The following is an 18336-nucleotide window of genomic DNA, read 5'->3' as shown; positions in this document are numbered from 1 at the left end:
ACTCTTGCATGTTGTGATAATGCTGTATTACAAAATGCATCAAGTGGTCTGTTACATTGTACCTTGACATATCAACACGTGTTAAAATAGGTTTCAGGGCTTTTTACCTTTTAAACCCAATATCTCATCCATGGAATTCGTCCTGCAAAGCTTCATAGTCCATTTCTCAAAGGGGAACCCGTGTAACTGGGCCTCAGACGTAAGTTATCAGGGAGGTGTGATCACCGTACCATAGAGCTGGATTCATTCACTAAATGAAGTAGAAAAGACTTCCGTGTCACTCACGATATTTGGAAAGCCTCTTCAAAAGGAAAAACAATCATAAAACATGAAAAAATAAAAACTCGACGACTGTACTTCAAATGAGTACCACTAGAGGGCAGAGCGACTGTTGCTGCCTGCTTATTAAATCAACGAGGAGTTGGCAGGGGGCATTGTTCAGCAACTTCGCTCCATGCCAGCAGTAACATCACATGAGGAACTGTGGTTTGAGAAACTTGGATAATAATGGGCGATCAACTGGCGACTTCATATGTCAGAAAACAAGATCATGAAAGTTGCCCCGTGCATTATAGTCTTTACACGGGATCTTCATCACGACTCGCCTCTTATTAGTTTTAAATCGTTTAAAATAATTAAACAAATGGATCCATCACATGATAAGGTGGCCACTTCTTAATCCTCCTGGAGTACTGAAGCGAACACCGTACTGTGCGGAATTCTTTAAAATAAAACAATACTGTGTGTGAATGTACAACCTGTATGTGGGTGGATGTACTTGCAGGTATTGTGGTGTTTGAAACATACACTGTATACAGCGCCGGGAGTATTGAGATTCCAAGAAGTCTAGAATATGTATTTTTCGTTTATTTCACGCATGAAGTGTTTGTTCACGGTCCCCAGCTTAAGGGCTCGCTGCCAGAGCGCGTGTGTCTGTATGGGCTGTTGAGTTCATTTTTAGTTACCTTCTCTATACTGTAGATTGAATTAAAAGTTTGCATATTGAATCCAAACCTACGAACACAAGGTGTGTTCCTGCTTCGTGAGTTTGGGATGGGACTGCAGTTTGCGTAAATCAAGACAGGGGCGTGCTCGCTGAAGTATTGTAAGCACGAAACTCCTCCGCAAAATGTGAGACAACAGAGATCACAGCGAGCGGACCATTCAGTGCACGAATGCAAGGCTTTCCAGGACAAAACAGAAACGTCTCATCGCTACCCATCAGACTCAAGCTTCAGAGTTCGGGGTCTTTTCATTCAGCAACCAAGGTAAGGTTAAAACATAACGGAAAACAATAGACATTATTTATAGAAACAGTTGGGGAGGTGTCAGAAAGTTGTGTAGCTCGACAAGAAAGTTTACTTCGTCAGACAGAGTTTACATAAGCAGTCTTGAATCAGTACATCAATGGAGGATTAGTTTTCATTTTTAAATCTTAGTGAAGCACAAACGTATTTTTATTTGAACAGTTCTTCATTAAGTGTAATTATATTGTATTTTTTTTTGCACGATCTCTAAAATAGAAAGTTTTTTTTTTTTTTAACTAGGCTAGTAGTTCTTGTCGGTGTTGGAATTGCATTGTTGTGGTCAATCAGACTTGTGTGTTTTAATTTATTTTAAATATACTTTGTGTTCATTGGAGCTGTGCGGTTGTGAAACCAGCATGAGGGGAGTCGGGGCTGGTGGTTTCCAGGCTCCAGTGTGTATTGCCACGGTTACAGAAGTAATTTGATCGGATGCAGAAGAAGCACAGCCTTCCTTCTCGTCCTCCTGCGCCGCGGCCGATGCCGACACAGTGGGCAGTGTTTGATTTGTCAGCGCAGTGTTACATTGTACTTCAGCAGCACGCTGAGCGCGGCTCCAGCGAGACCTCTGAGGAGCGCTGCGGACAGGGCTACGCACACGGTTTGTTTATTATAAAAACTTATATTTTTTAGTTGAAAAATGTTAATATTTCTGCCACTTGTATACCCGAACTGGAATGGGATCCTCTCTCTCTCTCTCTCTGCATACATTTTGTCAAGGTCAAGTCAACATATATGACTGCTCACGCTAGGAAGATTAATGAAAACGTCAATTTGCTGGGGTGGGGCGTGAACCCCCCTCTCGCCAAATCCATTGACAAGACTTGACAGCGGCCCGAGACATCCTGCAAACTGTGCTAATGCGTGGCGCGTCGTTCATATAAAGTGAAAACACGCACGAGGTCTACCTGTACATTGTCGCTGTTATACAGTTTGTCTTTATTCCCCAGCACCGCCCCAGTTTATCCAGCCCTGCTTTGAGGCTGGCAATCTAGGTGATAAGATTAGGTGATTGGATTGAGTCCATGGCAGAATTGTGTCTTTCTGCGTTTGTACCAAATGGATTTCGCTCTAGTCTGTTATAATTGCAGTAACCCTGCACTGGGGTATGGATCCATTACACTGAACTACTCTGCCCCATCCAGGAGTCCTGCACAGTCTCAGGGGACAGCAGCTCTTCATTACTGCTGGCAACAGAACGGTGGCAGATTCACTGTGGACCTCTTCAGGGGCTCACAGCTGTTGTTGCCGCAGGTCAGAAATGATTTTGACCTGTTGCATTTCACAGGAGGTATGGTAAAGCATCTAAAAAGCATAAAAAACTGTCAGTGCTTTTTGAAGAACAAAATGGCATTGATTTTAGAATGTGTCTTTCAGAGTTTCTAAAAGTTAATGATTATAGACACACACAGGCAAACTAACAGGACTCACCCAGAACAAACCAAGAGAGAGAACAGTAATCCCAACAGACAAACTAACATAACACCTCCCCCCAGAACAAACCAATAGAGAGAACAGTAATCCCAACAGACAAACTAACATAACCCCCCCCCCCCAGAACAAACCAATAGAGAGAACAGTAATCCCAACAGACAAACTAACATAACCCCCCCCCCCAGAACAAACCAATAGAGAGAACAGTAATCCCAACAGACAAACTAACATAACACCCCCCCCCCCCCCCAGAACAAACCAATAGAGAGAACAGTAATCCCAACATTAAAATAAAACAATGCAAACGCACACACCGCAAATTATTCATTCGGATGTTTACAAAACTGAGTCCTGAATTCTGAGGTCAAGCAGTAAGAAAGATTGATAGATTGAAACAGAGATGATTTAACGTTTTAGAAAACATTAAGCAACAATGCATTTAAAAGTAGCTGCAACAGCGCTGTATTAATATCAATTAGAAAAAAAAAAACTTTGTACAATACTAGTTTAGTTGTGTTTAGCTATATCTGACATTTCTGTTTTCGCCGTATAGCTACAGAACAGAATAGACCTGACTGCGTAATGAGGTTTCATAAATATTATTTCTACGTTTTCTGTGTTGACAAAGTCATACTGGCGTTCTCATGGTATCGATTACAATTAAATCAGTAATTAGATTAAACGTTGTAGTTTTTTTTAATGAATATCATCCCCCCCAATTCCTTTTTTCTTAAATTTTCTTAAACTTAAGCTTACCGTTTCACAGCCTCAATCTCCCCCTGTCCGTGACATTTTCCAGTTGCAGCTGTCTGTCAGCACTTGATTACATTTGCTTAAAATGTGTTGATAATTTACCCTGAACCGATGCTGCAGCTACATGTTTGTGTGTATGGAGGCTATACCGCTGTAAAATATCTGTGTGTCCGTCAGAAAATACACACGGCCGTGATTACACTAACATTTATTAAAACATTTTAGAAGTTAAAAAACAAAACAAAACCAGATACCGGTATTAATATACTCAATCTGTTTTTATACAATCGCTGGAGTTTTAAATTATACATGTACAGTAGTTGCTCCTGATTTATGTCATTTAAATTAAATGCACTTCATTTTCTGACATTCAGATCCTCCAATCTCTGCGCCACGCATATTCGCTTCTCATTGGTCAGTTTCTCTAGTTACGGCTGCGCAGCTCCAGGATCGGATCAAGATTTCGGATCAGTGGAGCTTGATCCTGATCCGCTTAGTACAATGCCTTTTCATGATCCGGCTCCAGTGAGCCCGGATCCGATCCTGTTTTTTGATCTCGTTAGTACAACCGGCCCCAGATGTTTTGCAGCATTCCATTGCTTCAAAGAGACTCAGCTGCTACGTGTTCATAAACAGTTCAAGTCCTGCCTTTTAACAAAGCCAGTGCAAAGAAGCCCCCCCCCCCCCCCCCCGGCTGCCTAGGCTGGACCTCAGGGGTGCAGAGCTGACTCTTAATGTCTTACATTGAGAATGATGTTCAGTGAGATCTGTGCCACATTACAGTGTTTGCACAGCTATCCTGGGTTTGTTGCCTGATGTGTCTATAATGAATGTGGTCGATCGGATCCATTTCCCACCTGGAAGTTTGAAAAATGTGGTGAACCTCGACATGCCAGTTGAGGGCCAGCCCCACCCATGAGATCGGACGCTCTTTACAAGAACCTGTCTGATTAGGAAGCCCCCCAGGGGACTGGTATCCCTGACGAATGCATCACTGGGGTCAGGTTCCAGGCAGGTACATGTTGGACCTATAACCCCTGCCTTGCACTGATGCAGATGAACCCCTTTACTGTGTTAGTGATTTTTAAAAGAACATTGTGTTCCTTTATTTGCTCTGTAACTTAAGAATATGACTTTAAGAAGAAGGGAAAACAAATATGGTCAGAAAGAAATGAGAACTGGTCCCGAGAGGAGCGTTGAACACCCAGCTTGAACGACGGAGCTGGTCCCTGGTGGCGACTGTGTGTGGTGTTGTGCTGTACAGAGAAGCATCTCTCCTGTATTGCCCAGCACCTTGCCCAGTAAGCCTTGTGTACTGAACCGCTGCAACAGTAACCCTTGCTTTGGACACACAGTACCTTTCTCTTTAGTGTAAAGGTGAATACGTGCGCTGAGCTCACAGTGTTTGTCTAAATGTGAGCACACAACCACATGCAATCACACACACACACACAACTACATGCAATCACACACACACAACCACATGCAATCACACACACACACACACAACCACATGCAATCACACACACGCACACAACCACATGCAATCACACACACACACAACCACACACAACCACATGCAATCACACAACCACATGCAATCACACACACACACACACATCCACACAACTACATGCAATCACACACACAACCACAACCACATGCAATCACACACACACAACCACATGCAATCACACACACACACACAACCACATGCAGTCACACACACACACACACACAACCACATGCAATCACACACACACACACATACATAACCACATGCAATCACACACACAACCACATGCAACCACACACACACATACACACACAACCACATGCAATCACGCAATCACACACACATACAACCACATGCAGTCACACACACACACAACCACATGCAATCACACACACACACACATGCAATCACACACACACACATACATAACCACATGCAAACACACACACAACCACATGCAATCACACACACACAACCACATGCAACCACACACACACACATACACACACAACCACATGCAATCACACAATCACACACACACACAACCACATGCAAACACACACACACAACCACATGCAACCACACACAGACATACACACACACACAACCACATGCAATCACACAATCACACACACACACAACCACATGCAATCGCACACACACAACCACATGCAATCGCACACACAACCACATGCAATCACACACAACCACATGCAATCGCACACACACAACCACATGCAATCACACACACAACCACATGCAATCACACACAACCACATGCAATCGCACACACACAACCACATGCAATCACACACACACACACACACACCTACAGTACAGATGCATCAGTATTGCCTGCTGCTCTCCCGCGCAGTCACACTTTGACCAGTGAAAGTACACATAGGGCTTTACACTTACTGCTTTGAAGCCACTGGCGGTTGCTCCAGCTTTACTAGATGCTTATTACTGTAAAGATCAAAGGTGCAGGGGTGTGTGTTTCACTTTTTCCCGAGCTGTGCCTCCCCACAATCGCCGCTTACAGGATTGGCTAATGGACCTGCATTCTCACATGGGGCGTTCCTTGTTCCCTCTGAAGATGTATCAAAATTGAGCAGCTGATAAGTTTCATTTAATCAAGTTGCATTGCCTGCCCTGTGGATTTCATTTATAAAACACTGAACCTGTTTGACAAACTGAAGTGAAAGAAAACTTAGTGAAATGTGTTGAATGAATTGGGGTACACTGAACTTTGAACATAGTTGTTATCTTATTTGCATCCTGAGCCATTCGAAAAAAAGGCATAATACTGCAGTAGTGACATCAAAATGGCATATTCCTCTAGAAGATTATATATCATTTTGTTAAACTTGATTTAAGGTTGAAATTGAACTCAGGATTGCTAACTATTGCCAGATTTGATACTACTGTCTGGGGAGTGTTTCAAATGTGACACACTGTTCAGGTGGGTTCCTTTTTGTACTGCTGTCGGGGGAGGGTTTAAAATGCGACAAACTGTTCAGATGGGTTCCTTTCTGGGCCAAAAGGTAATGAAGTGCTGAGCAGGAGGTCGTTCTTCAAGGACACGCCTTCAGGGCGAGGCCTGACACTGTTCTATGGCATTGAATATCAAAGGGCCACAGTTTGGCAGCTCCAGCAGGGTGAAATTATTATTATTATTATTATTATTATTATTATTATTATTATGTTTAAGATTGGGGAAGGTTCTTGTCGAAATGTATTGTTCCCCTGTATTGAATTTTTTTTTTGGAGACCATTATTGTTTTTTAACTTTCCTTTTCTAGAAAGAGGTTACAGACCTTTATCCGGGGTGTGAGACCCCAGAAAGTACTTCAGGTGAGACTCTCGGAAGTACTTTCTGGGGTGTGAGACTATCTGAAGTACTTTCTGGGGTGTGAGACTCTCTGAAGTACTTTCTGGGGTGTGAGACTCTCTGAAGTACTTTCTGGGGTGTGAGACTCTCTGAAATACTTTCTGGGGTGTGAGACTCTCTGAAATACTTTCTGGGGTGTGAGACTCTCTGAAGTACTTTCTGGGGTGTGAGACTCTCTGAAATACTTTCTGGGGTGTGAGACTCTCTGAAATACTTGCTGTTTGGGTGCCCTGCAAAAAGGATTTCATTTAGTCACCTCCTGATCTAAATTTCAAGCTCCTCTGAATGGACAGACAGCAACCTGTACACTCCTGAACCCCACAGTGTCCTTTAAACAACCGACCAGACACGAGGGAGACTTCACAGCTGGAAAGACTTTCCTATTGGTATTATTGGGGCTTTACTTTGTAGTGCCAGTGTAATCATGTCTCGACATTCACGTGTCAAACACTAAAAACCTCTAGAGGTGAAAAGAAAGTGCAGTAAACACCTCGCTGAGTCAGCCCTTAAAACACTTGCAATTCATTGCGTTCAATGAGACCAACGAGAGCATGTTCTGACTCTCTCAAAGGAGAAGCACAACCCACACACAGTACATGTCATAAACAGAATCAATACAGGTTACAATAATAGTACTAGAAGAGAACCAGGAGTGACCAAAGAAACCCTTAGTGTTGATGTATATGGAGATCATTTACATAGCAAAATGATGGGATTCATTAATGAGTCATTTAGCAGATGCTTTTATGCAAAGCGGCGACTTTAAGCTGGAATATTGACGGCTGAGCTAAGTGGTAATTGATTTGAATGCAGTAAAAGTACCTGTGTGTTTGTTTCTTTCAGGAGGAATGGATTCTCAGCTGTGGCTCTGCTGTTTGCTGATCTTCACCCTGCATGTCGCCTCCACAGAGAGCTGCCACCCAGGATGCCGCTGTGAGGTGGAGAGCTTCGGGCTCTTCGACAGCTTCAGTCTGACAAAAGTAGACTGCAGTAGAGTGGGACCCCATATCACCCCCATTCCTATCCCTTTAGACACCTCCTATTTAGATCTGTCATCCAACCACATGGAGACCCTCACAGACTCCATGCTGACAGGACCTGGTTACACCACTTTGGTTAGCCTTGACCTGAGCAACAACAAGCTAACCAGGGTCCACAGCAAGACCTTTTCCAAACTGCGCTACCTGGAGTCCCTGGATTTAAGCAGCAACTGTTTGGAAGTGCTTTCGGATGGGTGCTTCTCTGGCCTGCCGCTCACTGAAGTGGACCTCAGCAACAACAGGCTGCAGGAATTCAGGCTGGATATCTTTACATCCAAAGGTCACGGGAAGCCGATCCACCTAGACCTCTCCAACAACGTGCTGACAGCCGTCTCCAGAAACCCCCACAGCAGCTCTCCTAACATCCAGAGCCTGAGCCTGGCTGGGAACAGACTGACAGCCGTGCCGCTGCTCCAGAGCGTCCCTGTGAGATCCCTGAATCTGGACGGGAACCCAATCCCCCACATACAGGAGAATGCCTTTGTGGGGATGACTGAGCTGACCCATCTGTCCCTCAGCAGTCTTCCAGCACTGACCTCAATCCAGCCCAACAGCTTCAAAGGGCTACAGAATCTACAGGTCCTTGATTTATCAAACTGCCCAAAGCTAAAGGATCTCAAGCCAGAGGTATTCAGCGGGCTGCTTTCCTTACAGGAGCTCAACTTGTCCAATTCAGGGGTAACTGCCTTGCCAAGTAAATTGCTGAATTATTTACCGAGCATCAGAAGCATCACTCTGGGACCAAACCTGCATTGCTGGAAGAGCAGGAAACAGGGGCAGTTCCACCCGCATACAGGACGAGTGAAGAGTGGAGACACATTAACATGCGATCCTGCAGCCACACTCCTGTGAGCTGGATTAGACTAGACACTACATCGGGAATACCCTGGGCTGGAGAAGCCTGCATTGTGCCTTCAATACCATTATCAGCCTGTCTTTGTGTTCATTCCAAAAGAACAACATATTCCTGCTAAAACTTGAGAATTACTGTGTTCCATAATTTTGTATCTTTTTGTAATTTAGGAAATAATTTTGCACTTTTTTTTAAAAAATATGCTCCATAAATCCACGAGTGAAACGAATGCAATAAAGTATCATTTCCTAGAACCCGGGAGCATTTCATGTTACTGGTTTATAGGAACGGGAGGACAGCCGTCCACAGTCATGCATTAAGATCAGTCTCAGCCGTGCACAGTCATGCATTAAGATCAGTCTCAGCCATCCACAGTCATGCATTAAGATCAGTCTCAGCCATCCACAGTCATGCATTAAGATCAGTCTCAGCCGTGCACAGTCAGGCATTAAGATCAGTCTCAGCTGTCCACAGTCAGGCATTAAGATCAGTCTCAGCCATCTACAGTCATGCATTAAGATCAGTCTCAGCCATGCACAGTCAGGCATTAAGATCAGTCTCAGCTGTGCACAGTCAGGCATTAAGATCAGTCTCAGCCGTGCACAGTCATGCATTAAGATCAGTCTCAGCGTGGCTCCAACTGAAATGCTACAGATGCTGCTTCTCTACACAGTCTAGATCCGCTCCTGATCAGCCATAGGAGGCATTCAAAGTGTGGAACAAAATGTGAGTGACCTGATTGAGCTGCATGTAACCCTTTTCACTCTGGGCAGCGCTCTGCACTCAAGACTACGCCAGTATGTGAGCTAATCCTCTGAACTCCATTGGTTTTCTAATATCTCTCAAATCATTCAACACTACACACGAGTCAGCCCGGTCTCATTAAGCACAGAACATGTGGTGACGGGATCTGTGTGAGGCAGCGCCCCAGTGCAGTTGAATAATCAGGGTCCCTGTAGAAACACAAGTGCCTTCATGGGTTAGGCACTGACTGCAATGTGCTGCTGCTTTGGGGGTGGGGTGCTTTTATTACCAAATATACATACCTCACTTTGAACAGAAATACATGGATGGGCAGATGTGGAATGTTTCTAAAGGGTATATATGTATGTGTGACACACGGTGTTTACAAGTAATGCTTCTGATACCTTACCTTCATTTTTCAATGATGAGAATGTGAACACCATCACTGTGAACTGAAATAAAGAAGTATACATATCCAAGTGGGTTGAAGCTGGAATTACAAAAAAGTATCAGAGCTAACTTGAGACACTAGCTGTGACACACAAGTGCTCACTCTGGCCACTCATTAATGCAGTTACAGGATGTGGCCACGTTGCCATTCGAACAATGCAATCACATCACACCGCTCCATTCGTCGGAACATTATCATTTCTCATAAGATGAAAGCCAAGATGTCATTAAAATGAAAGCAGAAAAACGTTTGGTTTCAACAGAAAGAGGCTCAGAGAGATTGACTGACAGCCTGCCTGACCTGTTTTCCCAGGCTGTGTGTTTGTTTTCTTCTTTTTTTTGTTTTTGTTCGAAGCCAAACCCCTTGGTGCCTGTCCTAATTAACACAGCCTTGATTTCACTGTTTCAGATACAGACGTCTTCCTCTTAAGTGTTTAAACGGTACCTACAGTATACAACATCATTACAGGAGATCAAGCGGTCCTGCCCGGGGTGCTGGCACAGCTAGAGCATGTGTGCAGCACCTCCTTTTATCCATCGCTTTTCAAACAGTACCCCACATTCCTGCCCGGGGTGCTGGCACAGCTAGAGCATGTGTGCAGCACCTCCTTTAACACATCGCTTTTCAAACAGTACCCCACATTCCTGCCCGGGGTGCTGGCACAGCTAGAGCATTTGTGCAGCACCTCCTTTTACCCATCGCTTTTCAAACAGTACCCCACATTCCTGCCCGGGGTGCTGGCACAGCTAGAGCATGTGTGTAGCACCTCCTTTTACCAATCGCTTTTCAAACAGTACCCCACATTCCTGCCCGGGGTGCTGGCACAGCTAGAGCATGTGTGCAGCACCTCCTTTTACCCATCGCTTTTCAAACAGTACCCCACATTCCTGCCCGGGGTGCTGGCACAGCTAGAGCATGTGTGTAGCACCTCCTTTTACCCATCGCTTTTCAAACAGTACCCCACATTCCTGCCCGGGGTGCTGGCACAGCTAGAGCATGTGTGCAGCACCTCCTTTTACCCATCGCTTTTCAAACAGTACCCCACATTCCTGCCCGGGGTGCTGGCACAGCTAGAGCATGTGTGCAGCACCTCCTTTTACCCATCGCTTTTCTGCAGGCAGAAAATGACAATGTCCTTTTTTGTTTTTCTTAGACTTTTGTATGATCTCATTCTATCATAATACATATTTATACAACAGCACCAATTTGAATCACTAGTTAAATTACATGTTGCGACGATGACAATCTGCTTCATGACTGTAATACTATTGTTTTGAGCAAAGTAACTAACATTTACAAAAAATTATGTAACCGTTGTGTGTAATAAAATGAAGTACTGCTTAATTACATGAAGTTCTGATTTATTTCTTTGGTTCTGATTTGCTCAATGTTATCTGGTCTACACAACACCCTTACTGTAGTCATGCCATGTTTATATCCTGTCTCTTGCTTTTTATCTTTTAACTTTTAAAGAGCCAAAATCAAAATAACATTCAGAATGCTGTACAAGCATTTTGTTTCCATAATGAACCATTATCTTCCCCAAATACTTTTTCCTGCTGCATTTTTATTCGCTGGTGTTTAGAGAGACTCTGCTGCAGGGCTCCCTCATTCTCGTCGTGTTTTTTTTTTAATGTTTCTTAATTCATTCATGTCTAGATTCCTTCAGTCAATGAGAAATAGTGTGCTGCTGAGGGCTGTCTTTTTATCTCGAGTCTTCTCTAGAGTAGAATCAGGAGCAGGGGTGGCCCCAGCTGGCTCTTCCACTCCTGGTCTTTGTTCCAACCCTGTTCTAAATGGTTTAATTGAACCAATGAACCCTCCATCCAGACCCTGCAGTAGTTAATGATCTCATTTGACCTGTGAACCCTGGAGTGGGATGACCCTCCAGGTCCCTGACTGGACACTCCTGTTCTAGACTCATAGCCAGAAGTGTTCTCTAGCCAGCGTTGACACTTGGGTGATTCTGAATAGGAAGCAGCTTGCAGTAACAGCAAGTGGTATTATAAAACTCTCTTTGAATTACAGCTATTAACTGTAACAGGAATGAACGGTATTCCTTTCGAGCTGCACTGAATGTGCCTGGAAGCTAACAAACGCCATCCTTTAGATCTGAGTTTGAGTTTCTTCTTCTCCTAATTGTTTCCTGGTGGTGATATGTTGGGCTCCACTCCCTGAACAGTGCATGTGTTGTTTCAGTTCCCTTTGTTCTAGTTGGCACTGTAGTCCAGGGCACATGTTACACTAACAAGTTCCAAAACCTGGACTGTTAGGGGTCGGGGGCGACTGGTGTTCAGAAATACTTATGTAATTTTGTACAAAGAAAAACCTTTCAATCATTGCTTTCAATACGCAACAAACTCTTTCTTGTACCATGTGCCACTGAATGATTTGGTAGGTCCTCCCTTAGCACTGAAAGAAGAAATGCAGTTTCAAGATTGATGAGTGATTTTTTAAATTTAGAGTTCAAGTGAACATGCCTTTCAATTTCAAAGAGAAGAATGAGCAGAATTGGGAGTTTGTGTAAATAGGAACACAGCATCCCCGGGGGTGATGCCTAAATACCAGCTGTGTGCTTTTCAAGTTCGGTAACTCATAATGGCTCTATTTCTCATTAAGTGATTACTCGAGGCATTTCAAAGTACTCTTGTGTTTATATAACCTTTAACAGGTATGACCTGAAAGTATTATGAGAGTGTTTTATAAATAGGATGTCTATTCAGTGTTATCATTTTCAAAGTGCTGCCCAAAAACATGTCTTCCACCTGACATGAAGGTGCACGCAACCCCAAAGCCACTAAACCCCCTGACCCTGAGATACATGCCTTGCATAAGCTGTGCGCGTACAAAACTGAAACAGCTCTTGATCTTTGCAGACACAGACGTCACTCGCATTCAATTTGATGGTGGAGGAATGACACAGAGCTGCTTGCTTGTTCTGTTATATATTACAGATCTCTATTTAGATTAGACATCTTTAACTTACATTTAGGTGTAAATCTATTAGCTCGGCTGAAATACGTGTCCCGTCAAATTGGTTAAAAAATAAAAACTCTGTCCCTGCATCCCATTGCGTTATGTTTTTACCGGTTCATTTACATCAAGATTCTGGGCGATCATACCAGTGAAAGGGGTGAATTTGTAAACAGGGTTAATCATGGATTTGCTATATTTTTATATTTATATTTATATATTTTATCAAAGGGGTCCCTTCTGTGTGGATGACGCTCTGGGATGAATGCGTCCACCATGTCCAGCCACATTCTCAGGTCAGAGCTGCCAGATAGGATTCAAGTCTGCTAAACCCGGGGTAAACCTGCGATCATAACCAAAGCATCCCCCCGGGGCATCATGCAAGGGGAGCGACTCTTCTAATACAACAGTTTGCACACATGAAGTGCAATGGGTATATGAAAATATCTGTATCATCGATGTGGGCAGTGGAGAGGTTTCTGTGACAGGGATGTTAATCCATCTTCGCACCACGCCTGTGGCAGTATTCAGGGAGAGGTATCTGTGACAGGGATGTTAATCCATCTTCACACCACGCCTGTGGCAGTATTCAGGGAGAGGTTTAAAATGACGTCATACAGAATGCAGTTCAGTTTTATTCTAGGCACAGGCTTAGCTGGACAAACAGGTTTGGTATCATAAGACTTACACAAGAATGTTAATAGTCTAAACTGATCTATTATTGTGACTAATGACTGCTGTGAAATACTTCATGTTCCAGGGTATAGATGTTTAAAGCTGCAGCTTTCCAAAATCATGTTACATTTTACACTGAAATATGACTGCGGGTGAATATTCTTCCATAGTTTAGCCTTCCGTGCCCTCTGCTTCATCACAAACCAGGTGTTGTTGACGTGCCAGTTTGTTTACATCACTCAGGATAGTTTTAGCTGCAGGCACACACGCTTCCCCTTTTTTGTATACTGATAACATTTTATAAGAAACACCTGTAAAGCTAATATTCTGAACATGGGCTTATGAGGCAATAACCTATGTAACTATGTAAATACATATATATATATATATATTATATTATTTATTTCTTAGACACCCTTATCCAGGACAGCTTACAATTGTTACAAGATATCACATTATTTTTACATAAAATTACCCATTTATACAGTTGGGTTTTTACTGGAGCAATCTAGGTAAAGTACCTTGCTCAAGGGTACAGCAGCAGTGTCCTCCACCTGGGATTGAACCTACTACCCTCCGGTCAAGAGTCCAGAGCCCTAACCACTACTCCAAAACCGTGTGGGCCACTGCACCTTTGCTAGTTTCACATGTGGAATAGTCTGTGCTGCACCCTCAGTCTGGGGATTTTGAGGTAAAGAATGACTGACGTTTTGCTAGCAGTGTGGGAAGATAATGCTGATTTAGGGCAGCACATAATCCGCCTCCTGTTATTTAGCCTCTCCATAATCTTATGTTACAGGGTTACTGTATAACATGTGTGATTAATGAATGGCTCACATGCTCGTATGTTACAGGATTACTGTATAACATGTGTGATTAATGAATGGCTCACATGCTCGTATGTTACAGGGTTACTGTATAACATGTGTGATTAATGAATGGCTCACATGCTCGTATGTTACAGGGTTACTGTATAACATGTGTGATTAATGAATGGCTCACATGCTCGTATGTTACAGGGTTACTGTATAACATGTGTGATTAATGAATGGCTCACATGCTCGTATGTTACAGGGTTACTGTATAACATGTGTGATTAATGAATGGCTCACATGCTCGTATGTTACAGGGTTACTGTATAACATGTGTGATTAATGAATGGCTCACATGCTCGTATGTTACAGGATTACTGTATAACATGTGTGATTAATGAATGGCTCACATGCTCGTATGTTACAGGATTACTGTATAACATGTGTGATTAATGAATGGCTCACATGCTCGTATGTTACAGGGTTACTGTATAACATGTGTGATTAATGAGTGGCTCACATGCTCGTATGTTACAGGGTTACTGTATAACATGTGTGATTAATGAATGGCTCACATGCTCGTATGTTACAGGGTTACTGTATAACATGTGTGATTAATGAATGGCTCACATGCTTGTATGTTACAGGGTTACTGTATAACATGTGTGATTAATGAATACAAACCATGCAGCCGCTTACATGGGTCTCAGAAAACCTAAATCACATTGACTCTTAATGTGGTGTATTTTGCACGTCAATTTTCAAATATTCACATATTTCAAAGGCCATGCAATAGAAGTTGGTACTGCTTCCTGGTATAAAACCACTTCCTGTGCGCCTACAGCACAGGAAGTGATTAGATACCAGGAAGAAACAATTACATACACACATTCTATATATATATATATTATTATTATTTATTTCTTAGCAGACGCCCTTATCCAGGGCGACTTACAGTTGTAAACAAAAATACATTTCAAGCATCACAGTACAAGTATTAATACAATTAAGAGCAAGATAAAATACAATTACTTCGGTTCTAGCAAGTATATATATATATATATATATATATATATATATATATATATATATATATATACTAGCATTTAAGTCGCACTTTTGTGGCCAAAATAAAAGTTCAAATTTGGGGGAGCGACTTGGATTCGAGGTTTTTAGTTAGGGTACCAATTTACATTTGCGCATGTCAATTATTTTGGTGCGCTTGAACAAGACCAGCTGTACACAGTACTGCCCCCTACAGATTTCACTCTCGCTACAGCACCAGCGGACTTCATGAACATTTGTTAATGCAGCTTTTAAAAGAAAAGTAGTTTTGTTTGCTGAAGAAAAGAGAAACTGAGTCACCTGAGATGTGTCAGAAGATGGAGACGCAATCGAAAGGGTATGCAATACTATAATATTACCAATATAGTACTTGTTGAAATGATCAACGCAGGTCCGGTTTCAAAATGAACAATCATTTATTTATATATCTTTCTTTCTCTATCTGGAGGAGCACAGGAAACAGGAACACTAAGGTATGTACTGCTTAATGACGGATTCTCCATCACTCTCTGATTCTCTGACTTACTCACTGTTATTATGGTCTGTGCCTGGTTTAACTACGGGAACCCCACTAGTGTAAACTCCAAAGTCCTGACTCAAACCTAAATGAACTACACATTGCTGTCTTGCACTAATTTTGCTTGAAGCCAAATTAAACAAACAAGGACAACAAAGCAGACTGAAATAAAGTTCAAGGTAATTTACCCTTTCCCAGCTGCCATCAACTGCAACGACTGTCGTTCAATACTGAAAGTACTGGACTGTACTCTGTACATATTATCTTTTCTCATTTGCATTTGAAAGTACTGGACTGTACTCTGTACATATTATCTTTTCTCATTTGCATTTGAAAGTACTGTTCTGTACTCTGTACATATTATCTTTTCTCATTTGCATTTGTAATATAGTAGATGACGTACTCTGATGCTTTAATGTACAGTGATACAGTGTTCCCTGCTGGCACCTAGAAATTTAAAAGTAATGTAACCGTTAATTCTGGTATTTTTTTAATTAAGAGTTTAATGTGACTTGCATTCAGGGTTTTTTGGGGGGGTTGGTGTCCATATTTGGGGATGCAACTTGAATTCGAGTAAACACGGTATATTAGATTTTATAAAACAAGAATAAAAATCTTGACACAATAAAATGTTGAAAATTGTGCTAACATCAAAGTGTTTTCAAAGCCCTGGTTAACACTCCTTTAAATAGGAGAGCTACAGAACGCCGGCTCGAGTCAAATAAAAAGGGGATCTTGTTAGGAAGGAACGCTAATGTTAGTGGACCTGCTCTCTTCATACCAGTGCGTGCCCATACAGAGGTCCTCGTAAGGATGTCACAATCACACAGTATCTGAAAGGTAACAGATATACACTTGCAATCTGAAATGTCTATAGGAGTCTAAAGCCCCTTTCACACGGGCATGCCCTCCTCGGGTCATGACCCGCTGTCATGCGGGTCGGCGACGTGCTTTCACACTGCGACAGAAACAAGCACACAATGCCCTAAGCAGCAATGTTCACATGACCACCCTTTCATCCGGTCAGGCTTTCAACAGCAATCGTCTGCCCAAAATGTTGATTAGAGCAAATGTTTTTCACCCCTGCTGCAATCTAGCTCATGGAGAGTCTTAATCAGCAGAAATAGGGATAAACAGAATAAACAGAAACGTTCCTTGCGGAAGTGAAACCTTCATGCAGGCGTGGCTGTTTGTTACTTCGTCTGCTTGCGAACGACCATCACGCATTTTGTCTCGCTCGACCCGGGTCAAATCGTGTCGACCCGCATCCTGAGGTGGGTCGCTGCCAATCCGGGTTGACCCGGGTTCGACCCAGGTATGTGGTTTCACACTATGCATAATTGTGACTCTTGCAGCCAGAACCCGGGTCGGGACCCAGGTAGGAGCACCAGTATGAAAGGGGCTTAAGAGTGTATGATTAATGCAGTTATCATGATCACAGTGTAGTGTGATAGACAGGTGCAAACTCAATGCAGTTATCATGATCACAGTGTAGTGTGATAGACAGGTGCAAACTCAATGCAGTTATCATGATCACAGTGTAGTGTGATAGACAGGTGCAAACTCAATGCAGTTATCATGATCACAGTGTAGTGTGATAGACAGGTGCAAACTCAATGCAGTTATCATGATCACAGTGTAGTGTGATAGACAGGTGCAAACTCAATGCAGTTATCATGATCACAGTGTAGTGTGATAGACAGGTGCAAACTCAATGCAGTTATCATGTTCACAGTGTAGTGTGATAGACAGGTGCAAACTCAATGCAGTTATCATGATCACAGTGTAGTGTGATAGACAGGTGCAAACTCAATGCAGTTATCATGATCACAGTGTAGTGTGATAGACAGGTGCAAACTCAATGCAGTTATCATGTTCACAGTGTAGTGTGATAGACAGGTGCAAACTCAATGCAGTTATCATGTTCACAGTGTAGTGTGATAGACAGATAGACGTAATCAGCACATAAAGGTCTCCCCTTTTTTGGTCGCTAAAAGGAATCTCGACCTGTGCTGTTTGCGTATTTCCATTTGGAGGAATGATTAGACCGAGGTGCAGAAGCAGGGGGATTTTGGACCTGTCTGTTCTCTCATCATTTGGAGGAATGATTAGGCCGAGGTGCAGAAGCAGGGGGATTTTGGACTTGTCTGTTCTCTCATCATTTGGAGGAATGATCAGACCGAGGTGCAGAAGCAGGGGGATTTTGGACCTGTCTGTTCTCTCATCATTTGGAGGAATGATTAGACCGAGGTGCAGAAGCAGGGGGATTTTGGACCTGTCTGCTCGCTCATCATTTGGAGGAATGATT

At 42.9% G+C, this 18336-nt stretch overlaps 1 protein-coding gene across 2 annotated transcripts; it reads left to right on the top strand.

The window, feature by feature from the left end:
* Positions 1 to 444: 444 nt before the first annotated feature.
* Positions 445 to 10930, top strand: LOC117405160 (tsukushi). Of its 2 annotated transcripts, none has more exons than XM_034007994.3 (2): positions 445 to 1268; positions 7742 to 10930. In XM_034007994.3, exon 2 carries the CDS (start codon positions 7747 to 7749, stop codon positions 8788 to 8790), a length of 1044 nt encoding a protein of 347 aa, XP_033863885.1. In that variant the 5' UTR covers positions 445 to 1268; positions 7742 to 7746; the 3' UTR covers positions 8791 to 10930. The 2 variants fall into 2 exon arrangements, with proteins under 2 accessions (XP_033863885.1, XP_058883888.1); XM_059027905.1 differs by lacking the exon at positions 445 to 1268 and adding an exon at positions 1623 to 1905.
* Positions 10931 to 18336: the final 7406 nt, after the last annotated feature.

This window comes from Acipenser ruthenus, chromosome 8 (assembly GCF_902713425.1).
Source record: "Acipenser ruthenus chromosome 8, fAciRut3.2 maternal haplotype, whole genome shotgun sequence".
Lineage (NCBI taxonomy): Eukaryota > Metazoa > Chordata > Actinopteri > Acipenseriformes > Acipenseridae > Acipenser > Acipenser ruthenus.
This window is presented reverse-complemented; position numbering and strand designations above follow the sequence as displayed.